This window comes from Lepus europaeus, chromosome 11, assembly GCF_033115175.1.
Source record: "Lepus europaeus isolate LE1 chromosome 11, mLepTim1.pri, whole genome shotgun sequence".
NCBI classification, from domain to species: Eukaryota; Metazoa; Chordata; class Mammalia; order Lagomorpha; family Leporidae; genus Lepus; species Lepus europaeus.
Genome location: NC_084837.1, coordinates 18,210,495 through 18,236,010, shown reverse-complemented (window position 1 = coordinate 18,236,010; position 25,516 = coordinate 18,210,495). Strand labels below are relative to the sequence as shown.

The 25,516-nt window shown below is 45.2% G+C and overlaps 2 protein-coding genes across 4 annotated transcripts; one reads left to right on the top strand and one right to left on the bottom strand.

Moving 5' to 3' along the window:
• The first annotated feature begins 5,107 nt into the window (after positions 1 to 5,107).
• TOMM20L (translocase of outer mitochondrial membrane 20 like) lies at positions 5,108 to 13,344 on the top strand. Its single transcript, XM_062205045.1, has 5 exons — positions 5,108 to 5,243; positions 5,336 to 5,379; positions 8,022 to 8,103; positions 12,280 to 12,422; positions 13,210 to 13,344. The coding sequence occupies exons 1-5, from the start codon at positions 5,108 to 5,110 to the stop codon at positions 13,261 to 13,263; spliced, it is 459 nt and encodes a 152-aa protein (XP_062061029.1). The 3' UTR covers positions 13,264 to 13,344.
• An 83-nt stretch (positions 13,345 to 13,427) lies between these two features.
• Positions 13,428 to 24,988, bottom strand: TIMM9 (translocase of inner mitochondrial membrane 9). Of its 3 annotated transcripts, XM_062205047.1 has the most exons (6): positions 24,615 to 24,988; positions 19,183 to 19,267; positions 19,003 to 19,076; positions 15,274 to 15,338; positions 14,826 to 14,921; positions 13,428 to 13,853 (listed from the first exon to the last, which is right to left on the bottom strand). In XM_062205047.1, the coding sequence occupies exons 4-6, from the start codon at positions 15,310 to 15,312 to the stop codon at positions 13,719 to 13,721; spliced, it is 270 nt and encodes an 89-aa protein (XP_062061031.1). In that variant the 5' UTR covers positions 15,313 to 15,338; positions 19,003 to 19,076; positions 19,183 to 19,267; positions 24,615 to 24,988; the 3' UTR covers positions 13,428 to 13,718. The 3 variants fall into 3 exon arrangements, with proteins under 3 accessions (XP_062061031.1, XP_062061030.1, XP_062061032.1); XM_062205046.1 differs by lacking the exon at positions 19,003 to 19,076 and having other exon boundaries at positions 24,615 to 24,981; XM_062205048.1 differs by lacking the exons at positions 19,003 to 19,076; positions 19,183 to 19,267.
• Between the last annotated feature and the right edge of the window lie 528 nt (positions 24,989 to 25,516).

Here is a 25,516-nt window from a genome sequence, read left to right as displayed (position 1 = left end):
CTGGTTCACTCCCCAGTTGGCCACAATGGCTGGAGCTGTGCCGATCTGAAGCTAGGAGCCAGGAGCCTCCTCCGGGTCTCCCACATGGGTGCAAGGGCCCAAGGACTTGGGCCATCTTCTACTGCTTTCCCAGGCCATAGCAGAGAGCTGGATCGGAAGTGGAGCAGCCAGGTCTCGAACCAGCTAGTGCCCATATGGGATGCCGGTGCTTCAGGCCAGGGCGTTAACCCACTGCGCCACAGTGCCAGCCCCGGCTCATTTGCTTCTTCTCATCTTTTGCTCTGTGCCTAAAAGGATCAGATACCTGGGGCAGGTGTTTTGCCTGGTGGTTACCCACATCATTTATCAGAATGCCTGGGTTGGATTCCCAGCCCTGGCTCCTAATTGCAGCTTTCTTCCAATGGAGATACTGGAGGGCAGCACAGCAGGTGACAAACTCAAATAGTTGGGTCCATGCCACTTATGTGAGAGATGTGGATTGAGTTCCCAGCTCTGAGCTCCAACCCTAGATGTTTGTGGGCATTTGGGGAGTGAACCAGCAGATGGGAGCTGTCTATATCTGTCCCTTGAAGAAAGGTAAATATATTTAGATGCATGTTTGTAAAATATCAAACTTCATATATAGTAACATAAATAATAACAAAAAAGAAAGTACCATGTTGTACCTGGTTATAAAGCTGTTTTTTTTTTATTTGACAGTATAGTTTGTGACAGTTTTCACATTAATGAATTATTTTTTAAAGATTTATTTATTTGAAAAGCAGAGTTAGGAAGACACAGATTTTTCTTCCATCCACTGGTTCACTCCCCAAGTGCCTGCAACAGCCAAGCTGGGCCAGGCAGAAGCCAGGAGCCAAGAGCTTCTTCCAGGTCTCCCACATGGGTACAGGGGCCCAAGCACTTGGGCCATCCTCCCCTGCTTTTCCAGGCACATTAACAGAAAGCTGGGAGTCGAACCAGCCTCTATATGGGATGCTGGCCCTGCAAGCATGGCTTTAACCCACCACACCATAGTGCCAGCCTTGGTTTCCAATTTTGAGCTATTTCTTTCAACCATCCATCCTCTAGCGTTTTGTATCATAAATTCATGTAGGTAGGATTACTAGGTCAGTGAACATGCAAAATTCTAAGTGGCATTTTCTGAAAGTTCAGTGCTGATAGGAATATATATTTAGGGTACCTTTGTCCAGGGTATTGTGTCTATTGAGATTGAAAATGTATTTATACTTTGATCCAGTAATTCAACTTCTAGGAATTTGCCCTATAGGTATTCTCACACATGTCTGAAAGAATACATTTACAAGGCTACTGGTTGCAGCACTGCTTTTAGTAAAAACTAATCAAATTGGCCATTGCTATGGAACTAGCTAAATATAGTGAGTAGAATGCTATGTTGCCCTGAAAAGCACAAGGAAGCAAATAACATCCGTGGAAGGGCAGTTGCTAACGCTGGTTGCCTTTGGGAAGGGGGAAATATAACCAAGAGACAGAGGAGGGAGTATTTTGATTGCAGTCTTTTGTGTTCTTTGTATTGATACCATGTTGAGTGTATTACCTGTTTAAAAAATACTTAAAACTTGGTAAATGTCCCTGAAACTAAAACAATCATTAAAATAATGTTAGAATCTAAACTGATCACTTTATAGATTAAAAAACAAACTGACACAGGGATCAATTACTTGCCCATGGTCAGATAGTTAAAATCTTGACTGCTGTTATAAATGATATTGAAGAGAATGTCAGATCCCATAAACTCTCTTTGACCATAGCAAGTATTGAGAACAATATAGAGCATCTGCTCGAACTCTGATACCCTGCTAGTGAGAATGCAAAATGATGCAACCACTTAGGAAAATTTGAGTTTCTTTACAAGTTAAATGTAGGACCAGCCATTCCACTGCTATGTACTTATTCAAGGGAATTGAGAGCACACACATGTCCACACAGAGCAGCCTTGTTAATCATAGCAAAAATTTGAAATAACCCCAATATCCAGCAATAACCAGGTGAGTGGATAAATTGTTACCTGTTCTTGTACAGTGAATAGAACTCAATGGAGTACAGCGCAGCTATAAAAAGGAACAAGTTGACGACAGTGGGAACAAGAGGAATCTCAAAATAACTCTTGAGTGAGCCAGACCGTGACTTGTGATTCATTTATATAAAATACTAGGAAATACACATGGTATGGATGGAAGACAAGCCAGCAGGTCCCTGGAAACCTTGTGGGGAGCGTGTGGAAGGTGGGACAGGAGCGCCTGAGGACACTTCAGGAGTGATGGAAGTATTTGTTCATTGTGTTGGTCGTGGTGAGTTTTAAAGGTCAATATGTATGTGGAAATTAATAAGCATTTACTTTAAATGTTTACAGTTTGACATTTAAAGACCTTCCAAGCCAAGATACAAAGGGTCACAGGGGGCCTGCAAGCCAAGGCCGCAGTAGTTAGCCACTACTGTAGGTCTGGAACTGGAGTTTAATGAAGTCCGTGATTCTTTACCCTGGTGGATGCAATGAGGGATTTCTGCTTTCATCTGCTGGTTGTGTGTCACGGACTCTTCCTGCTGCTGGTGTATTATTTTGGGGATTGTATATCAATAGAAATCCTACTCATAATTTACCTGTTAACCTGTGTACCTCTTCTCCTTTAATATCAGCGTTTCTCAAATACCTTCTATTTTTGTCAAATTACGTTTTTGAAACACCAATGATACTGAGTTGAAAAAAAATTTTTTAAAGATTTATGTATTTATCTATTTAAAGGCAGAATTAGAGAGAGGAAGGGACAGGGAAATCTTTCATCCACTGATTCACGGCCCAGATGGTCGCAACCACCAGGGATGGGCCAGGCCGTAGCTAGTACCTAGGAGCCAGGAGCTTCATCTGGGTCTCCCATGTAGGGACAGAGGCCCTCCTCTGCTTTCCCAGATGTGTTAGCAGGGAGCAGCCAAGACTGGAACTGGCGCCCATATGGGATACTGGCGTTGCAGGTGGTGGCTTTACCTGCTATGCCACAATACTGGCCCCTGAAAATTTTACTGTGGGGACCAGCATTGTGGTGCAGTGGGTTAACCCACTGCCTTCAAGGCTGGCATCCCATATGAGATGCCGATGGGGCAAGGAGCAGCCTAACTTGCTTATTACAACGCTAGCCCTTGGCGTTTGCTGTAGCATAGAAGCTTAAGCCTCCTCCTGCAGTGCTGGTATCCCATACGGGTGCCAATTTGTGTCCAAGCTGCTCCACTTCCCATCCAGCTCCCTGCTAATGTACTTGGGAAAGCTGTGGAAGACGACCCAAGTACTTGGGCTCCTGCACCAAACGTGGGAGACCTGGAAGAAGCTCCTGGCTCCTGGCTCCTGGCTCCTGGCTCGGCCTGGCCCAGTCCCAGCCATTGTGGCCATTTGGTAAGTAAACCAATAGTTGGAAGTACTCTTTTTCTCCCTCCTTCTATTTCTGCCTTTCAAATAAATGAATAAATCCTAAAAAAAAAAAAAAAAAAAAAAAAAAAAAAAAAAAAGACATGCCCTTACTACCTGATCTAGGTATTACCCAAGAGAATAGGAAACATCCACATAAAGACCTGTATATAAATGTTGATAGCAGCTTTATTTGTAGTAAAAAACAAACAAAAACAAAAAGCAAAAAACCAACCCATGGAAATAATTCAAATGTCCATCAATAGATGAATGTTAAATACATGCTGCATAGCCATAAGATGGAATACTACTTACCAATAAAAATGAGCCACTGGTACAATAATAATATTCATGAATCTCAAAGTAATTATGTTGAATAAAGAAACCAGACAATAAAAGAGCACATACTAAATGACTCCGTTCATACAGTAATCTAGAACATGCAAATTAACCAATAGTGCGAGAAAAAAACCTATAGGGGATCACTGGGGCGTGAGCAGGAAAGTAAGATGCCGGAAGAAACTGGGGGATGGTCTAGGATACTGTCTTGATTTTGGTGATGATCCCATGACGCACACGTATGTCGATATCTACCAAACCATATGCTCCAAACGTGTAGTTTATTACGTAACAGTTACACCTCGCCATGCACTGGGGACTACTACCAATGTGCTCTCTATTGGAACATCATCAAAGCTTAGTGGGAATTCTCTGTCACCAATGAGTGAGCGTGGTGTCTGAATTTGCGGAGAAGAGGTCCGCCTCTCCCTTTCACACTTGCGTGGGAACTTTTTGGTTTTCCAGCGGCTGTGACACTTCTATCCGTACAGGGGAATCAGAACGCGGATCCAGATGGCCGGTAGCTCTTATTGATCCTGTCCTTTTCCTGTGTTTGCTGTCAGCGTTTGGCAAGGACCAGGTCCTCAGCTGGAAGCCGGAGTATCCTAGGAGAAGCACGCGGTCCCTGAGGAAGCAGTGAGGCCCCCGGGGCCATCGGCCTGCAGAGCAGGGGTGAGCTCCTGGCAATGCACACACCCCTGCAGGCAGTGAAGAGCAGAGAGTGGCTGAACAACCTAATAAAGTAGATGCCACGTAGCTCTTTAGGCCCTTACCCCGCTTACGCCTTCTCTATATATAAAATTCCGAGGGTGAGCATTTGGGGAGTGAACCAGTAGATGGAAGATCTCTCTGGATCTCTCTTGATCTCTCTCTCTCTCTCTCTGTATCTTTGACTTAATAATAATAATAATATTCTTTCCTCTTCTGGCTCCTGATGTCAGGGGGTTGGAGACCTCTGCGGACTGGATTCTTTCAGGTGACAAAGGCCAGGCCGGGAGGACAGGCCAGCGGGAGGCGCCGTGCACCAGGGGGTACCCGAAGCTGACCCCTGAATGCCGCAGGTGTGGGAAGAGGACGAAGGGAGACCCAAGCGCCCAGCTAGCTGGGCAGATCCCCGGCACTCAGATCGGCCTGGATGGGTGCCGGAGGCGTTTAGGGCAGGGCCAGGGCTTCTGAATCTGGAGTGCGACAGACCTGGTTCGGACAGCGCTCTGCTACCTGGTGGCTGTGGACCCTCGACTTGTCGGTCCGCACGCCTCGCGGCCGCGTGGGAGCCCAAGGCCGCGCCGCTGGCCGCCCCTGCCGGCCGGCCGGCCCGCGCCTAACGCTCGGCTCCGGGGCGCCGGAGGCCGGATGTCCTGCGTCCGCCCGCTGCTGGGCCTCCTGGCTACCCTGGCGGCCGTCGGCGCCGTCGCCTTCCTCGGCTACTGCGTTTACTTCGACCGGAAGCGGCGAGGCGACCCCGCGTTCAAGCGCCGCCTGCGGGACAGTGAGTGCGGCGGCGCCGGGCACTGCGAGCCGCGGGGCGGCGGCCGGGAGCGCCTCGGCCCGGGGCCTGCAGCCGGTGCCTTGTGTTTGCAGAGAGAAGAGCCGGACAGCGGAGGGCCGAGGCGCGGGGCGCGCAGGTGACGAGCTTTACCCACACCCGGGTAGCTTCGCAGGTGCAGGTGCCGGCCTGGCCCAGCGCAGGGTCTGCCTTTGATTGCGTTTTTGCTCGCTGCTTTTACCAAAGGAAACACAGGAGGGACAAGTCGGGGCTGGGATAGGGCAGCCGTAAAGTTAACGAAGTGGGGGCAGGTGCACTGCCCACACAGCCTGTGTGCCCTCAGGCCCGTTCTACCCAGAAGCGGGTGCACCCTCACTGTCTGCCCAGACACGGTTGGAGGCGTCGTTTTTAGAGGACAGCTGTAATTATCTTGGCGACTGACCCAGCTTAACTAACTCAGTCCCGAGAGGTGCTGCGGATTCCTGGGTTCTTCTCTGAAATGGCAGGAGCAGTTAAATCCTAACCCGCTTTCAGTGGGCAGGCGGCACCAGTTTGGAAGCCTCCCAGGCGTGAAGCGTATGGCAGAGATGAGCAATAGAGGAGTAGGAGAAACCTACAGGAAGTCTCCCCGGAATCTGAGAAAGCTAGATCCTTCTCAGGGCGGGATTATTGCGGGGTGTCCCTTTTGTCTGTTGTCCTTACATCTTCAAATCTACTTTGCTCCAAAGCAATTTGAACAGGGCGTGGTGGGGATTGCCTGCTGGGCTCCAGGCAAGGTTTTGGATCCCCTGGAAGCTAACTCCCTTACAGTTGGGAGTAAAGAGTGGGCTGGGCTCCCAGGGGCAAGCAAACATATAGTTATATATATATATATATATATATATATATATATATATACACACACACACACATATATATGTTTTATTTCACAATTACCTTTTCCTCAAAAGATTATGTTTCAGCCAGCTATTGTAATAGTTTCCTGACTTATCTCCCTGCCTCTATTCTTGTGCTACATCAAATCACTTCTAAACTGCAGCTCTGAATATGAGAGGTCTTTAAATAGTTAATGGAAAATGGGTATTACAAAGAAGTATGCATGGTTTAAAAAATTTTTTTTTGCACTACAATAAGGCTACCTTTTAATTCTATTTTCACGAACTTTTGGAGTGTCCCTGTATGTAACTCCTTAGGGTAGCTTCCTACTCTGCAGATTAAAGACCTTTTTGGCAACACAGCCTTCTACCATGGGTGCCTTGGCTGACTTATTTTCCTAAGGACTGGAAATCATGTATGTAAAGCTCGTAGTCCATAGCTGACCTTCAGTAACTGTAATTATTACTGCTGCCACATTCACCCTATCACAGGCCATGTAAATAATTTAGATCTCTTGGTAATTTGGCATTGAAATGTGGCCTTGCTTATACTTGCTTCATCAAACTTACATCTCAAGTGCTGCCTTTTTCTGAGAAACCTCCCTGGTTCTCCAACCAAATGTCATGTCCCTGTGCTCTGAGCTCCCGAGAATTGGCCTTCATGACATACTTCTGTGTCACTGACCCTTGGGGATAGGCACGGTGGTCTCAGTCTCTTACCCTTCCCAGTTCTCCTTCGAGTGTCCTGCCCTAGCTCGTGCTATGAATCTATTGAATGAAACCTGTGGTTGTTCCTGATTGTTAGCATCCTTGCTGATAAAAGCCTGAAAGGTTGAGTGGGAAACCATCCCCAAACCTCCAAGCTAATACCATTTTAAAACGAGAATTCTAGGGAAAACAAAAAGTCTTCAGATATAAAAGACTGATGCTGAAGTGACTGAAGTGAAGTTGTTATTTTGGGTTAGTGCTTGCCCATTCCACCTTCTACCAGCCAGAGGCATACTATCAATGATGGTGCTATCTTTTGGCCATGGTCACCTTTGTGATCTGGGCCACAGCAAATGAAGCACCCTCTCAACACTCACCAACTGCTCTGCCAATCTCCTTCCTTATCCTTTGCCCCTTTCTTTGTAAGAAGCCTTAGCAGGCTGGCGCCATGGCTCAACAGGCTAATCCTCCGCCTTGCGGCACTGGCACACTGGGTTCTAGTCCTGTTGGGGTGCCGGGTTCTATCCCGGTCGCCCCCCTTCCAGGCCAGCTCTCTGCTGTGGCCCGGGAGTGCAGTGGAGGATGGCCCAGGTTCTTGGGCCCTGCACCCGCATGGGAGACCAGGAGAAGCACCTGGCTCCTGGCTTCGGATTAGCGCGAAGCGCTGGCCGCAGCGGCCATTGGAGGGTGACCACAGCAAAAAGGAAGACCTTTCTCTCTGTCTCTTTCTCTCTCACTATCCACTCTGCCTGTCAAAAAAAAAAAAAAAAAAAAAAAGCCTTAGCATAACTTCTGTCATGGTTATGCACAGATATCATAACCAACTGACTCTATAGGCTGAGAAGACATTGCAACCAGGTCCACAAGCACTGTTAATACTCCAGGCAAGAAAATAACACAGCCACCTTTGTTCTATTGATTACAGCAGGATTTCTGATATGCATACTTAGTAAGCCGGGTAAAATACATGGGAATGAGAGCTACTACAAGCATCTCAACCTAACTTGAGTAGACCAGGTATTTTTTTTTTTTAATCATTTAAATATTATAAAGAACAAGGGCATTTGTCATACTTAGGATTTAGAGACCAGGTTCAAGATGTGCTTTTCAAATAAAAGCCATATAATTTTGATCAGTAGCCAAATACCTTACATTCATTACTCATTGTTAACTCTTAATTATTTTATGAATCTTTTAGTTGTGGGATACAGCAAAGAATGAAAAATTACAGGAACTTTTTTTGCAAGAGGTACAGATGGGAGAACTTTGGTTATCTAGAGGTAAGAATGTAAATATTCTTTACTAAATTATGGTCATTTATGTTCAATAAATATTTGCTGATTAGAATTTACATGTCAAATAAGTTAGCGGTGTGAACTAGCATGCTTCAGTTATACAGGAACTGTCTAGCATTTTCACTCATCCCTGCCTGAGTTAGTGCACGAGTCCATGTTGCATGCAGTCCTGGAAGAAAGCAGTGGGGAGGCAAACCCAAATAAGAGAACACCTCATTATTGCCATATAAAGTTCTAGTGCATTTTTCAGATGATTGTTAATCAAAACTTTAAAATAAAAAAAATTTAACTGCTTTTACAATTTTTTTCTCTTTTGGATACTTTTTAAAAAAGCATTATTTTAGAAAAAGATTTTTTTGTTATTGATAAGTCAGAGTTACAGAGAAAGATACAAAGTTGTTCCATCAGCTGGTTCACTCTCCCAGAGAGCTGCATCAGGCAGTGCTGGGCCAGGCCAAAGCCAGGAGCCAGGAGCTTGGTCTCCCTCATGGGTAGCAGGGGCACAAGCAGTTGGGCCACCTTCTACTGCTTTTCCCAGGCCATTAGCAGGGAGCTGAATCGGAAGTGGAACAACCAGGACAAGCTGCCAGTGTTACAGGCAGTGGACTTTACCCACAATGCCACAATGCTAACCCCCTCCCCAACAACATTCTTAATAAAATACTTTGATAAAATCATTACAAATGCCCATATACTGCATTTAATATAGTGATGCCTGTAGTGGCTATCTTAATACAATGGCCATGGGCTGTACTTGGATTTGACTTATTCCAGATGGATTTGAAAGTATTTCACAATAAAAGGTTACATTTTTCAATCTCTGAGTGGGTGGAATTCTCCAGGATTTATAAAAAGAAAGAGGACTATCCTAGACAACTCATAGCAATGCAAAGATTTTTACCCTATTCACTGGCTTAAAACCATTACAAACATCTTGAGAAATGAAAAACATTTGCAGCCATTCAAAGTCATTGCACTTTAATCATAATTTGAAGTGTTAATACTTTATTTAGTTCTTGTCTTTGCTTTTAGGTGGAGCAACTTTTTAAATGGACTAAAGATATCTGCTAAATGTTAATGAGAAAATCCATGGAACTGACTTACATGATGCAAACAGGAATGAGATCACACAAGTACAGAAGTTCATTTGCACAGCTGTCTTCCAAGTTTCCTTAGCAATTCTACATTCATGATATGTTCTTAGGCCCCCAAGTTGTCTATGTGAGGGGCCTCACAAAAATCTGGATTTATATCTAGATAGGGAACCTTCCTAGATAAAGGGGGAAATTAAGATAAATAAAATTTTTCAATTTAAAAATTTATTGAATTTGAATAGGATAAATGTGGGGAAGAAAATTCTGAAATATAAATCAAAAGAAAAAATACTTTATCACATTTCATTCCTATTCACATTAACAAGTATCATGTGATAATTTAGACTTAGTGGTAGAAAAATTACAAATATTGAAATCATTAGAACAAAAATTATAAAATTGGGATTGTACCTCTCTTTTTAAAAGGGGTGTCATTTTTCAGTGAACCCTTAAATCTCGTAAGGGCTATATACTTCTAAACTTTATCATGCAGTTCTCAATTTTGGCTACCTAATTTTTTTTAAGGTTTATTTATTTATTTGAAAGAGTTAGAGAGTTTGAGAGACAGAGAGATCTTCCATCTGCTAATTCACTTTCAGAAGGCTGTAAAGACCAGGATTGGGCCAGGCTGAATCCAGGAGCTTCATCTGGGTCTCCCATGTGGCTGGCAGGGGTCCAAGCACTTGGCCCATCCTCTGCTGTTTCCAAGGCCATTAGCAGGGAGCTTGATGGGTAGTGGAGTAGCTTGAATACAAACCGTGTCCATGTGGGATTCCCGTGCCGCAGGCAGTGGCTATGCTGCAATGCCAGCCCCACTGCCTATTCTTTAAATCTCCATGAAACAAGCATGAAGCATTCTCCATGGAACAAACACTCAACAAACCAATTACACAAGAAGCTCTAGTGGTGGGGTTCAGGCATCAGTATTTTTTAAATTTCCCAAGGTTGCCACAGTTTAAATCCAACGCAGAGGTCGACCAGTGTTCTAATGTAATTTCCACCCAGTTTTCTGTAATCTTCTCAGCCTTCTCCATTCCTCTCTGCCACTACTCCTCATCTTTATTACTTTGCTTTCAGAACAAAGTTCTGTACCCACTTTAACTATGGTCATTTCTGTATAGGAGCTGGTATGAATGAGCTTATCAGCTGATTGACTTAACTGAACAAGTTAATTGCATTTGTATTGTTAGCACCATCAAGCTCGAGAGCAGGCATTTTTTCCCTTTAAAAAATTCCATAGAATAAAAGTATTCTGACTTACTGTATTACCTACATAAAGCTGTTAATATTGCTAAAAGTAAAATTTTGTGAAATATTAGAATAGTAGTTCATGAAAGAAACATCTTAAATATGTAAGAAAACTATTACTAAAAACTCAGCAGTGAAAATCTCTTATGTTAAGAATACAAAAGTAGGTGTTGGCCGGCGCCTTGGCTCACTAGGCTAATCCTCCGCCTGCAGCGCTGGCAACCCAGGTTCTAGTCCCGGTTGGGGTGCCGGTTCTGTCCTGGTTGCCCCTCTTCCTGTTCAGCTCTCTGCTATGGCCCAGGAGTGCAGTGGAGGATGGCCCAAGTCCTTGGGTCCTGCACCCACATGGGAGACCAGGAGGAAGCACCTGGCTCCTGGCTTCAGATCGGCGTAGCTCCAGCCATGGCGGCCATTTGGGGGGTGAACCAACGGAAGGAAGACCTTTCTGTCTCTTTCTCTTACTGTCTAACTCTGCCTGTCAAAAAAAAAAAAAAAAAAGGTATCTAGACAGACACAAAACCTTAAGTCTTGAAACCTGCATAGCATTGAGAAGGCTTCCTGAGTGTCTAAGGCAGGTCACAGCCTCCTGATTTTTCAGTTTAAGTTTAGTACAAGTCTCTGGAGAGTAGTTTTTCCCCCCTCTAATGTTCATTTCTCTTGATGTAATCATGTGTTTCAACCAACAAATGGAAAAATATGTTCATTAATAATATTATATTTAGCTGTAGTAAATTAATTTTCATTTCTGGCCTAGTTATATTAAGTGTGTCAAAGTTCACCTACCATGTTAATGTAAGACCTGAAGACAGGTGTACACTCTCTAGTCTAACGCTGGCATTACTCACCCTTGAAACCTTAAATCACTTCACTGATCTCTGCCCCAGATTCCTAAAAGTAAAATAAGGAAGTGAAACTAAGTCATTCCATGTTCTCACTCAGTCAGAAACCCTGAGTAATTTCCACTCTCAACTAATTTTCATTCTTTGTTACTGTACAGCCAATCATCCTAAAACTCATTTTAAAATTTTACTTACAAATTGAGGGGCTAGTGTTGTGGCATCTTAAGCTGCTGCAGCCTGCAGTGCCAGCATCCCACATGGGTGCCAGTTGGAATCCTGGCTGCTCCACTTAGGATCTTAGCTCCCTGCTAATGCTCCTGGGAAAGCAGCAGAGGATGGCCCAAGCGCTTGGGCCTGTGCACTCATATGGGAGATCTGGACAAAGCTGCTGGCTCCTGGCTTTGGGTTGACCCAACCCTGGCTGTTGCAGCTATTTGGGTAGTGAACCAGCAGATGGAAGATCTCTCTAACTCTGCCTTTCAAATAAATAAAATAAATCCTGAAAAAAAATTGAATTTCATTAAGTGTATTTTTTCCTATGGATATGTAATTCATGTTACACTAAATGTTGTTTCAACTCTTTGATAACGGAATTTATTTTTAAGAAGTTTAATGTAGCCAGAACATCAAACATTTCATCTATATTTCACCAACTGCACACACACAAACTCTCTTAAATTAATAAAAGCAGGCCACATTAAAAGTAAGAAAACCCCTCAGGACCCCTCCCCAATGTACTAAGTGCAGGGACAACCATTTGCAGTGCAAGAGTGCACTTCTACACACACTGTCGCGTTCAGATTGCAGCTTCACCATCCCACATCAGTGCTCCACACCCCTCATGAGACTCGTCTACATGGTCTTGTTTGATATGGTTTTCAGCGTCTTATTTTTAATGCTTGTTGCTTTCCTGGTAATTTATAGAATCTGTACTTTAAAGAACTTTAAAATTGTGCTTAAAACCTATCAATCTGTTTCAGGAGAGCATAGAATGGGAGTTGAACATCTCAGCAATGCCCTCTTACTGTGTGGGCAACCACGGGAACTCCTGAAGGTTTTCAAATACATGCTCCCTCCCAAGGTATTTGAGATGCTGTTGCACAGAGTTCCCCTTATTTGCCAGGTAAGCACATATTTAATCACCTTCGCAAACTGTACACAGTAAATGACCCTATGGGGCTTAATTATATAGAAATAGCAAAGGATGTGTGTCAGTTGCCCAAAATTTTGAGGAAAATATCTGAATTTTTGGTGCTCTTCTTGCTTCAAGTGAAGCAAATCTATTTCTCATGTTTCTTTGACTATAATGATTGTATGTTTTGTTAAATATTGTACATGCTTCAACATTTCAACTTCATGCAGATTGATAACTACTTTCCATTAATATGATAAAAGAAAAAGTACTTTTGTAAATTCAAACATAGCCTAATTACTGTCCTGTTAAAACAAGTTTCTATTGGCATCCAATGAAGTCCATGTGTAAGTCAATTCATTACTAGCTTATTCATTTACGTTTATCAGACTGCTTGCTATACTTAATGCATCAACTAGGATTTCCTACAAATGCTTGGATTTCTTTCAGAATTTATTAGCCATAAGATAGTACTTTAGCTTTGGTTCACTTTGTGGGCACATGTTACGGCTGAACTGAACTGTATACTGTTGGTCACACTTGGAATCATTCATGTTAGATTTTTAGCCTTTGAACCAAACACAACAGCACAGGTGCTACTAGAGCATAATGGTCAGTTATTAGACATTCCACAGCTAGTGTTAGATGGGATATGTCCTGAAGATATAAAAGCTAAGTAGATGAGAATGTGTAACGTCCACCCTGACTCAAGAGGGGAGCAAGAAAAGGATTGTAAATTGAAATGATCAACAAGTTAACTGTTTTGTGTATTTACCAGCAATTTGAGGCAGACATGAATGAACAGCAATACTTGGAGGATGCTCGTGATTGAAAAACATTCAGCGTATCCACAGTCCAGTCAGAATACCATGGTACTCTTATTCTATAAACAACTGCTCAGTGATATTTCCATTTATTTTACTTTTAGCAATAAATTTTTTTTGGTATCTTTTACATGATTGAACACATATTTTACTTTAAAATTAACAGTCACAATTGAAGAAACAATGGTTTATTTTTCTAGTCAAGTGACCAAGCTGCTGAGCTGTAAGGCCTCAACAAAATGTTGCATCTTGTTATTTTCACTGAACAATAAGACCTTCTATTTCAGTTACTCCCGGTGAACAGCCATCTTTGTTTCTCCAGTGGTTTTCATCTGCTAGACAGCCATGACGGATGGTTTGTCATGGTTCCTACTGCGTTCAGGGATTCTAGCAGCTGAATCCCCGTCTCAGGGCAACACTTGCTGACCATCTTTCATCGGCAAGTCCGTCCTCCGGGACTTCCCTATCGTGGTTGCCCAAGGAGTCCTGCTTTGGCTGCCAGTGCTTCATTCTGCTGAATATGATATTCCTGAAATCTCATGGATATTCTCTGTGTCATTTTTAAATATTTCTGTAAACAATGTTCTGAACAGGTAGTCTAAAAGTAAAAAGGAAAAATCCACAAGGCAACATAAAAATGTAGTTTTTAAAAATTCACATATTCTAAAAGAAGAGCATAGGTGCTTTGCCTTTTTTTTTGGAGTATATCTGAGAATTAAATCAGTTGTAAGTGACCACCGCTTTCATTTGTTGATAATTTCATCAACTGAAAAGAATCAATAGATACTGAACGCTGTCAGTTTTTAGGCACTAAGAACAATGGTAAGTCCCTGCCTTCAAGAAGCTTCTAGTCTAGATTCTCTGTAAGTTTGTGTCAGTATAAAGTGACATCCATATGCCTACCCCTTTATTTAGACTGTTAAAATGTAAACACAGCAACAAATGCATTTTAAATGAAAACTCCATTCTCAACACTTTTAATTCTCAGCCTTTTACTTTTTAACAATATTAAACAACATCTTTCCTAAACTTTGTCAATTATTTAACAAGTACTTACTGATTATTGGTTATATGTTAAGTTTTTGGTATTAATGTTTATCAACATCTTTCTATGGAAGAATTTTGTATCATTTTGAGTAAAACTGGGTGAGAACATTCAAAGACTGCTAATAGGACTGTGTTTTCAGAGTCCAGTTACACAACACAAGCCACCAAATTCACGTTCTGCTTTTTTCAAAGTCAACCCAAGTTCTCTGGGTCACACACAGAAAGGCTGTGTCAAGTTTCTCTGACGAGGCCATCACGACTGGAAGTTAAGAATGTTCGCCATGAAACAGTAACTCAGAACCCCAGGCATCTTCCCTAAAAATGTCTACCTCAGTACAATGGAACTGTCAAATCTGCACTATTAAACTCAGTGCCATGGGTCCTTGGTCATTTCAGCTGTCAAGCACTGGAACTTAAAAGGTAGCCACATTCCTGTAGTAAGTAGGAATCTGTGACACGTTCAGGGATATGCTATTGTTTAGGACAGGTTCAGCAAGTTTTTACTGAGCAACACTTTTCATACCTCTTCCGGCTTTACTTCTCTTGTCGTGAAATCTTTAACGCAATCCAAAAAGCAGGTTTCTGTAAGTTTATTGTAGGTTCCAAGAAATTCTTTAAACTACAAACAAACCAGAAGGTTTTTTTGATATTTGGTTCTTAAAACAAAAATGGTCTGAAACTTAAATTACTGATGTTTTATAGTAAGACAAAATATCCTTTAATGACAAATTATTTTACTAACAAATACAACCTACAAAATATAGTCTTCTAGTTGAATATTTTTTCCTCATTATTAGCCAGATAAAAAATACATATGCTTCATATCACTTAATGTCCACTTTTTGGAAATGGAATATAAACATTTAATGAACATTTCTTTTCCAAGATCACCAGTTGACATGGTTGCAATTTAGAAGTGTTTAACTTTTTTTTTTTTTGATAAATCCTTTCCCTTTATTTTAACACCTTACCTGTTTTATCTGATCAGATTCTGGTATCTGTCCAGCCATAGTCTTTTCGTATGTTTTTTAATCACCTGATTAAAAAAAAAGTTTGTCAATTTGTATATGTTTATAGGCTACCTGAAGAGTGAGATAATCATTGTTCATATTTATACATCTCTAACTGTAATTACAGGCCATCCCAATCTCAAGGATCATTAATGACAACAGGACCTTATCATTTAAAATTTGATTTCCTAAGTAGGAGACTCAAAGGCCCTATCTATATCTCCAGTTTCAAGGCAACTTGCTCTATTGTCTTACAGAGACACTTGTTAAAGCCCCATTCCTGGTAAGGTTGGAAGAGAATCCAAACAATCTCTGGTATCTTTCCAAAATAATTTCAGTTAACTAGGTTGCTACAAATAATTCTTTTACATTTTTAATGACTTCTAAGTAAATGCAAAGGCGCTACTAATTGTTAACACCATTCACTGACAAATCAACAACCCTTATGAAAGATACTTAAGAGTTCTAAAAAATTCTAAAAAAAGTTATGAGAGTTAAATATTCTACAGTTCAAACAGGGCAATCAGAGACTTCTCAGAAACTAGTGAACATAAGACAAATCAAAAAGTCTTTCTGGATTAGTTGAGATTTTTACATATCTTAAATGCAATTAATCCAGACATATGTATTATCACATATATGATAATCACATTGTTTACACTACCCTAGTCCTAAAAAAGATTGAACAGCTCATATAAAAGATTTTATAAATAAAGCTGCTTCAAATGGAAATGAAACAGCATGTAAAGGAAAGTAATCAAGGACAGTATAGGCTAACACGTATGTTGTGTTTCCTATTTAGTTTTGAGTTCCCTGATAACACAAGATCAACTGAGTGTGTACATTCATTTTGTGCTTAAAGAGGCTGTGAAAAGCATGAAGCTTTTATGAAGCTTACAGGGAGTTGAAAATAAGTAGGAAATTCAAGTTTAGGCCCAAATGTATGTCACAGAAAACATTTTAAACAGTAGCTACTGTTCTGGTAAACACCACAGGAAAAAAAAATGGTGGCCTTTATCCCTATCCACACCAGCTTAGTCCAAGTGGTGAACCCAGATCTCCATCCTCAGAGGTCTGTAACAAGGAGTCCAACACACCCAGCAGTGCGGTGTTGGAGAAGGCCGGAGAGGGAGCAGGAGATGGTCGTCCCTGTCAGGCAGCGGCAAGAACCCCACGTCCACTTGGTGGCAACCACAGGGGGAGCCTGGCGTCCAACTCAAACAGCAGAACGAGGAGCTTCTCTCCCTTTCCCCCCAGCACCCAAGGAGGCCCAGCCGAGACTCAGAAGCTGTGCTGCCCTGAGCGGTTCAGGGAAGCCATGTGAAAAGCAGTGAGCCACTCAGCCCCTCCCAGCCAGGGAGTTATCAGTGGAGGTCTGAGGAGCCAAAACTCCCACCCGTGTTCAGACAGCAAGGAGCTTCCTGCCGCCTCTCCAGCATCACAGTGTAGAACCTGGGCTACCTCCGCCAGGCAGAGGTGAGACGCCACTCTACACCCCCGCCCCCACCATCTTCTGATGGAGTCAGCTAGAAGAGAAGGTTTAAATAAAATCTAGAAGCTTATAATCTCCTAACAAGATATGCAAAATGTCCAGGTTACAATTAAAAAAACAAAAAAAAAAAAACACACACACCCTGAACTAGGAAGATTTCGAACTGAATAAAAAAAAAGGGCAATCAGCAGGTACACAACACTGGGCCATAGTGTGAGAATGCTCTGACAAAGGAGTTCATCATGAACACAGCTGAAACAACGAAATAAAATCTCAGGAAAGAAATACAAGACATTAAGAACTAAATGGAAATTTTAAGAAGTAAAGAACATAATAACCAAAATAAACTCAATGGATAAAACAGCAGAATGGAGAGGACTAAGGAATTAGTGAATTGGAAGATTGGAAACAGGATTATCCAAATTGAATAAGAGGGAAAAATGGAATGAAAAAAATTAACAGGACTATGTAGGACTGTAATGAGCTAATATTTGTGTCATTGGAGTCCTGGAAAAAGAGGGAAAATAATCTGGAAATAAATCAGATATTCTTCAGTGGGCAAACGGTTTAACAAACCAGCATATTTATTTTTACCATGGAATACTAGTCAGCAATAATAAGGATGAATTATTGGTACATGCAACAGCCTGAAAAATGATGAATGAAAAAAGCTTGCATACTGTATGATCCCACTGAGCATTTTTAAAACGACAGAATTACAGAACTGGAGAACATATTAGTGGTTGCCAGGGGTTAGGGATAAGGTCGGGGTAGAAGGGTATAAAAAGGCAACGAGAGATCATGTACTTGAAGTGTTCTGATATTAACTATACCAATATATTGTATGTGACATTGTACTCTAGTTTTGTAAGATGTTTCCATAGTGGAAAACTGGGTAAAGGGCACAAGGGGTCTGTTATGAATTTTTTAATAATTGCATGTGAATTTTTAATCTCAAAAAAGGTTAATTAAAAAAATGAGGTTGTAGGCCGGCGCCGTGGCTTAACAGGCTAATCCTCTGCCTTGCGGCGCTGGCACACCGGGTTCTAGTCCTGGTCGGGGAGCCGGATTCTGTCCCGGTTGCCCCCCTTCCAGGCCAGCTCTCTGCTATGGCCTGGGAGTGCAGTGGAGGATGGCCCAAGTCCTTGGGCCCTGCACCCACATGGGAGACCAGGAGAAGCACCTGGCTCCTGGCTTCGGATCAGCGCGATGCGCTGGCTGCGGCGGCCATTGGAGGGTGAACCAACGGCAAAAAGGAAGACCTTTCTCTCTGTCTCTCTCTCTCACTATCCACTCTGCCTGTCAAAAAAAAAAAAAGAGGTTGTATAGTTTTTTCATCCTTGCCAAGAACGAGATGCAAGGGCCAGCACCAGCATTGTGGCACAGTGGGTCAGGCTGCTGTCTACTGATCCAGCATCCCCTATGGGTGCTGGTTAAGAGTCCCAGATGCTCTACTTCCAATCCAGCTCCCTGTTAATGTACACGGGAAAGCAGCAAAGGATGGCTTGGGTGCTTGGGCCCCTGCACTCATGTAGGAGAACAGAAAGAAGCTCCTGGCTCCTGGCTTCAGACAGGCCCAGCTCCAGCCATTGCGGCCATCTGGGGAGTGAACCAGCAGAAGGAAGATCCATCTCTCCCTCCCCCTGCCTCTGCTCTTCTCTCTGTAATTCTTATTTATAAATAAATAAGTCTTAAAAAAAAAAAATGCAGCAGCTGGCATTGTGACATAGCAGTATCCTGCTGCTTACAGGGCTGGCCTCCCACTCTGGAGTGCCGGTTCATGTCCCAGCTGCTCCACCTGGGATCCAGCTTCTTGCTAACGTGCCTGTGAAGAAGGCAGAACCTGTCGACCTGCTTGGGCCCCTGCCATCCATGTGGCAGACCGGGACGGACTCCTGGCTCCTGTTGCAGCCTTTGGGGAATGCATCAAAGGATGGAAGACCTTGTTCTCTCCCTGTGGCTCTGTCTTTTTTTTGGGGAAAAAAAAGTACAAGATGCAGCATGGTAAATATTGTTAGCAAGACTCCCAAACTGGAGTTATTTTGGATTCCCACTCAAAAAGCATTCCGAAAAGATCTAGTAAATGGTATGAAAAATTTTATGTAAGTATTAGATGAAACTATTGTTTTGTAGGAACTTAAAAAAAAAAAAAAGGCAATAAAATAGGCAAGAAACCAGGTTTACCAAGAGGCTTTTACCTGAAAGCACAAGAGGTCATCCACTAGACCCTGAACTTTCTGAATTGTTGAACCAGGACAGGACACTCACTGGACTTCAGGAAGAAACAACAAATGATACTTTTATGTTTCACACCGAAAATGAAAACACATCCAACTTCCTTGAAGTAAAGAAGATCTTATCAGTCACTAAGCTCAAACCTTTTCTGCTGCATGAGTTTCCTCTCTGTCCTGGGAAAGCAGCTGTCCAACCTGTTTGAACGTCTCCAGAGGCCCGATTTCGTGCCTGAAAATGAGAGTGTGGTAATAGTATGACTGAGCCCTGTCAATTTCAATAGTCTTTACGATTTATTTTATTTACTTGAAAGGCAGAGTTACAGAGCAGATATCTTGCATCCGCTGGTTCACTCCCCAAATGACTGCACTGGCCAGGGCTGAATCAGGCTGCAGCCAGGAGCCAGGAGCTCATCCTGGTCTCCCATGGGGGCGCTGGGGCCTAAGCACTTGGCGGGCCTCCACTGCTTTCCCAGGCACATTAGCAGGGAGCTGGATCAGAGGTGGAGCAACCAGGACTCAAACCAGCACCCTATGGGAGGCCGGCGTCATAGGCAGCAGCTTTACCCACTATGCCACAATGCTGGCCTCTAATATTATTTTGATGAAACCCAAACTTCTGTTGACTACATCATTAAAAGCCCTTCCTTTTTAATAAGTGAAAACTGATTTCCTCTATTTTGAGGTTACAATTCTTTAGCATTTTTAAAAATTTAATATTATGCTATCCTTAATTTTCTACATAATAAGTATATACAACACTTCTCTTATGATTCCTCTACTAATCCAGGGAAGATGGCTCAGAAATATTAAGAAACATGTTTATGTGAGTTCACTTACACAGGCGGTAAATGGGACAACTGGGGCTTAACTAAGATGTTCAGTTTCAAAATCCAGTATTTCCATATCTCACCCTAAGATCTATAAAATGCTTCTAATAAGGTATTGAGAGGAATAGCATCTACTTAAAAAGAACACATAAGCTTGTTTGACCTTTTTTCCATCAACCCCAACACTCTCTTATTTTTGCTCTCTATTCTTGTATTTTTTTTTTCTTTTTTTTGACAGGCAGAGTGGACAGTGAGAGAGAGAGAGAGAGAGATAAAGGTCTTCCTTTTTCCATTGGTTCATCCGCCAGTGGCCGCTGTGGCCGGTGCACCGCTCTGATCCAAAGCCAGGAGCCAGGTGCTTCTCCGGATCTCCCATGCGGGTGCAGGGCCCAAGGAGTTGGGCCATCCTCCTCTGCACTCCCGGGCCACAGCAGAGCCTCACATTAGCGACGTCTCTCTTCTTCAATGCACCTGGTTCCTTCCCTGAATTAATTTTCTTCTCAGATTGGAAATTCAGTTACTAGAAGAGCAGAAGAGCAAACTAATTAGGCTCCTGAAGAAAATTAATTCACAGGGTTGGCATTGTGGCAGCGTAAGTTAAGCCCACCGCCTATGCTGCCAGCATCCCAGTGGAGCACCAGTTCCAGTGTCAGCTGCTCCACTTTCAAGCAGCTCCCTGCTCAAGTGTCTGGAAAAACAGTGGAAGATGGCTCAAGTGCTGGGGCCCCTGCACCAGCATGCGAGACCTGGATGAAGTTACAAGCTCCTGAGTTAGGTCTGGCCAAGCCCCATTCAGTGTGGACATTTGGGAATCAGTGGATGGAAGATCTCCCTCTCTCTGTAACTCTGCCTTTCAAAATAAATCAGAAAGAAAGAAAGAAGGAAAGGAAGGAAGGAAGGAAGGAAAAGAAAACTAATTCAGGTGGACATCATCAGGAGGAAAATTTCCGGAAGTTGGAAAAAATAAACAAGGACACAGTGGGAGCTCCCCTCCAGTTGTGTTTTAGAATCACATGCTCCATGTGTTTACAATCTGGGACTGTTCTAACATCCTGACACCATCACTCTAATTTCTCCTGGTCCCTCAGCTCTGGCGATGCGTGACGAAGCAAAGATGAAGACATAACTGAGTGATGGATTAACTGTTGGGGAACAGGTTTATGGTCTCAAAGCATCTTACCACAGAAGGAAAATTGTCCCTTTACATCAGAAAAGTCTGACAGTCACTATCTTAGCATCACCGACACCGGGTTCCCACATGAGGTGTATCCTGGTGGGGCACAGTAAGACACACAGCATCACCCAAGTGGTATTCTGGCCAAAAATGTTTGATTTGACTCCGATCATGAGGGAGTAATCAGGAAAATCAACAAAGTGGGACAATTTGTAATCCCTTTAAAAATGTCAGTTACAAAGAAAAGAGGTTGAGAGCTGATCTGCATTAAGAAACTAAACAGTTGGCCGGCGCCGTGGCTTAACAGGCTAATCCTCTGCCTTGCGGCGTCGGCACACCAGGTTCTAGTCCTGGTCGGGGCGCTGGATTCTATCCCGGTTGCCTCTCTTCCAGGCCAGCTCTCTGCTATGGCCCGGGAAGGCAGTGGAGGATGGCCCAAGTCCTTGGGCCCTGCACGCACATGGGAGACCAGGAGAAGCACCTGGCTCCTGGCTTCGGATCAGCGAGATGTACCGGCCGCAGCGGCCATTGGAGGGTGAACCAACGGCAAAAAGGAAGACCTTTCTGTCTCTCTCTCTCACTATCTACTCTGCCTGTCAAAAAAAAAAAAAAAAAAAAAAAGAAAAAAGAAAAGAAACTAAACAGTTACAACTGGATCCTGAACCAAAATGGGGATATTTTGAGAGAAAATACTTTTGGGATAACTGGGAAATGTGAATATGGTGTCTTAAGTATGGTAACCTTATTCAGGCCACATAACAGAATTAAGGACATACATGCTGGAGCCAGTGTTGTGGCACAACAGTTAAGCCTCCACCTGTGACGCCAGCATCCCTTATAGGTGCTGGTCCAGCACTCTGCTAATGTGCCTGGGGAAGTGGCAGAAGATGGCCCAAGTATTTGGGCCACTGCACCCACTTGGGAGACCCAGAAAAAGCTCCTGGCTTCCTCTTTGCCCAGCCCCAGCAGTTGTAGCCATTCGGGGAGTGAACCAGCAAATGGTAGATCTCTCTCTCTAACTGCCTTGCAAACCAACCAACCAACCAACCAACAAATAAATAAGGAGCTGGCGTTGTGTTGCAGTGGGTTAAGTTGCAATATGCAACACTGGCATCCCATGTGGGTAACTGGTTGGAGTCCTGGCTGTTCCACTTCTGATCCAGCTCCCTGCTAATGGCCAGGGAAAAACCGTGGAAGATGGTCCAAGTGTTTGGGCCCTTGCCACCCATGTGGCAGACCCAGATGAAGCTTCCAGCCCCTGGCTTCAGCCTGGCCCAACCCTGGCCATTCTGGTCATCTGGGGAGTGAACCAAGAGAAGGACGCGCGCTCTCTGTCTCTCCTTCTCTGTAGCTCTTTCAAACAGATCAATCATTAAGAAAAAAAAAAAAAAAAAAAAAAAGACATGCAGAAGAATTAGGGTTAAAGTTAAAGCTCATGATGACCCCAACTTACTTGCAAAAAGTTCAACAGAAAATGTGTATGTATATGTAGAAAGTGGAAAAGAGAAAGAAAATACAGCTTAAAAAATGTGAACAAAAAAAAGATGACTGGGCCGGCGCCGTGGCTCAACAGGCTAATCCTCCACCTTGCGGCGCAGGCACACCGGGTTCTAGTCCCGGTCGGGGCACCGATCCTGTCCCGGTTGCCCCTCTTCCAGGCCAGCTCTCTGCTGTGGCCAGGGAGTGCAGTGGAGGATGGCCCAAGTGCTTGGGTCCTGCACCCCATGGGAGACCAGGATAAGCACCTGGCTCCTGCCATCGGATCAGCGCAGTGCGCCGGCCGCAGCGCGCTACCGCGGCGGCCATTAGAGGGTGAACCAACGGCAAAAGGAAGACCTTTCTCTCTGTCTCTCTCTCTCTCTCACTGTCCACTCTGCCTGTCAAAAAAAAAAAAAAAAAAAATGACTGAAGAAAAACGTCGTGAACCACAGTTTCCAGCCCAGGGCTATCAGTGTCATTTATCTGACAGGCCAGTGTCTAAATGGATCTAGCTGACTTGTGGGATCAGTGTAGCTTAACAGGACTCCACCACAGGGCCCTTCACCGTGGCTCATCTGCAGCAGGTGTAAGAGTGATGTCTGATTAACTGACAGCCCTGACTCACCTTCTTATTGGCCAGAGCAAAGCGTACTCTGAAAGACTATGGCTGGCTGCTTTCTGAAGGGCTGGCCTCCAGGCACAAGGGCTGAGCCCAGGAGCACTGGGCCAGGAGCTCCACGACTCTACTAGAGTCTGACAACACAGGGCGTGTGAGCTCCAAAGGATGTGTCCAAGTTGGTTTAACGAGTACCTACACTGGGACTTTAGATACTGGAGGGGAAAGGTCACCGTTCCTGCCACATCTGTCTCATCTCTAAGGTTCCTTGCAGCTGTGACGCTGTCGTCATATTTAAATATTCATATAGGGCCAGCGCTGTGGCACAGTGTTAAAGCCCCGGCCTGCAGTGCCCGCATCCTGTATGGGCTCCGGTTCCTATCCAGCTCCCTGCTGGTGCACCTGGGAGAGCAGCAAAGATGGCCCAAGTCCTTGGGCCCCCACATCCAGGTGGGAGACCCGGAAGAAGTTCCTGGCTCCTGGCTTCAGATCGGCGTAGTTCCAGCCGTGGTGGCCAACTGAGGAGTGAACCAGCAGATGGGGGACCGACCTCTCTATATATAACTCTCTTTCAAATAAATAAAATAAGCCTTTAAAAAATAAACACTCATATAAAAAGCTGATACAATCTGAGTCCCGTGACAATGGAGAAAAGGTTACTGAAATTTAAAAAAATGACTAATTGTGAGAAAAATCAAGATACAAAAAATTAGAAGCCTTCAAGGTTGGGCCCTGAAGGTCCCTGTTCACATTATTTTTTCTTTGTTTAGATTCACCTGTATTACTCCGAAGGGAAGGGTCTACGCAGCCCCCACAGGAGAGCGGGGCGGGGTGTGACCTCGGTATTCTGTCCGAGGAGGGTCCCCTGCCTGCCGACCCAAGGTCGCAGCGAGGGTACCCGAGTCTAACTTGTTCTGTCCCGAGACCACACCCGGACGCCCCAAACCCGCGAGCGGAGCGGGCCCGGGCCCCCAGGTCCTCCCCTGGTCGCAGGGACAGGGTTTCCGACCCCGCCCCAGGGGTCGCGCCGCCCGCCCCGGGGGAGACCCCCGCCACCCCGCCGCCCGCCCCGGAGACCCCCGCCGCCCGCCCCGGAGACCCCCGCCACCCCGCCGCCCGCCCCGGGAGACCCCCGCCGCCAGCCCCGGGGGACCCCCGCCGCCCCGCCGCCCGCCCCGGGGGAGACCCCGCCACCCCGCCGCCCGCCCCGGGGGAGACCCCCGCCACCCCGCCTCCCGCCCCGGGGGAGACCCCCGCCACCCCGCCAAGCCCGCCCCGGGGGACCCCCGCCACCCCGCCAATCCCGCCCCGGGGGACCCCCGCCGCCCCGCCCCGGGAGACCCCCGCCGCCCCGCCCCGGGGGACCCCCGCCGCCCCGCCGCCCGCCCCGGGAGACCCCCGCCACCCCGCCAAGCCCGCCCCGGGGGACCCCCAGCACCCCGCCGCCCAGGATTCTCAGGGCAGAGAAACGAGACCATACTTGAGCACGAACTCTCGCTGCCGGCACCAGCACGAGGATGGGGGGTTGCGCTGCCAGCCGAGTCTGGGGGCTGAGGGTCGGGGTCAGGGCGGGCGCCGCGGCCGCTGGATAGCAGAGGACACGTGGGAGCGGTGATGCCAAACAGTTCTTACACGCTTAGACGCCGATTCGTAGTAACGAGGGAAAGCCAAAGAAAAAACGCCAGTACCATCGGCGTAGTCTAAAAACCCGTAAATACCAATTTTGTGATTGTCTGTTGACGCAACTCTATGTATCCCTGAATTCTGCTGTGAAAACGACCCGAATCTGTCGAAACGCTTTGAGCGCCTGATTTACTCAAGCCCACGGCCCTAACGGTCTCAGGAGCCACACTATAAACAGTCCCTAGTAAAGGCGAGTAGTACCGCCAGTTAGGGCGGAGCCTCTTCAGGCCTTTGATGAGTCCCTCGGGTTTATCGACTGTTGTAAGAACTGTGGGACAATGTGCTACTGTAAGAAAAAAAGAAAACAGAAAAAAGTTCACCGCCCTTTTGAACCTTTCACGTCGGGCGTTTGTTTCTACCCGGAGAGCGGAGGAAGCGCACCGGAGAGCGTTCGGCTTTCTGGTTGGATGTTTTTGGAACGGTCACCCGGCGCGCATGCGTGTTGCGGCTCTAGGGCGGGCTTAAAGGGAAGTGGGCGGGGCCCGCGGGCCGCTGCAGCTGTGGTCCCGCGCGGGTCGGCGCCCTGGGGACGCGGCGCGGAGAGGGTGGGCGTCGTCGGCCGCCTCGGGACGGGGTGTGTGAGGGCGACCTGGCAGCAGCCGCGCTTCGGCTTCGTCCGCTCGGCCCGCCCGTTGGCGCTCGAGTCGTTCCGGGTCCTGGGCACCCACGTTGCCGCTGCGGACGTTTGTTCTCTAAAGG

Coding starts and splice junctions, on each gene's coding strand:
- TOMM20L (XM_062205045.1), top strand. CDS start 5,108: ATGTCCTGCGTCCGCCCGCTGCTGGGCCTCCTGGCTACCCTGGCGGCC. Junction 5,244..5,335: donor CAAGCGCCGCCTGCGGGACA/GTGAGTGCGGCG, acceptor TTGTGTTTGCAG/AGAGAAGAGCCGGACAGCGG. Junction 12,423..13,209: donor GAGTTCCCCTTATTTGCCAG/GTAAGCACATAT, acceptor TGTATTTACCAG/CAATTTGAGGCAGACATGAA.
- TIMM9 (XM_062205047.1), bottom strand. CDS start 15,312: ATGGCTGGACAGATACCAGAATCTGATCAGATAAAACAG. Junction 14,922..15,273: donor AATCTGATCAGATAAAACAG/GTAAGGTGTTAA, acceptor GTTTGTTTGTAG/TTTAAAGAATTTCTTGGAAC. Junction 13,854..14,825: donor GAGAAGTAAAGCCGGAAGAG/GTATGAAAAGTG, acceptor TTTTACTTTTAG/ACTACCTGTTCAGAACATTG.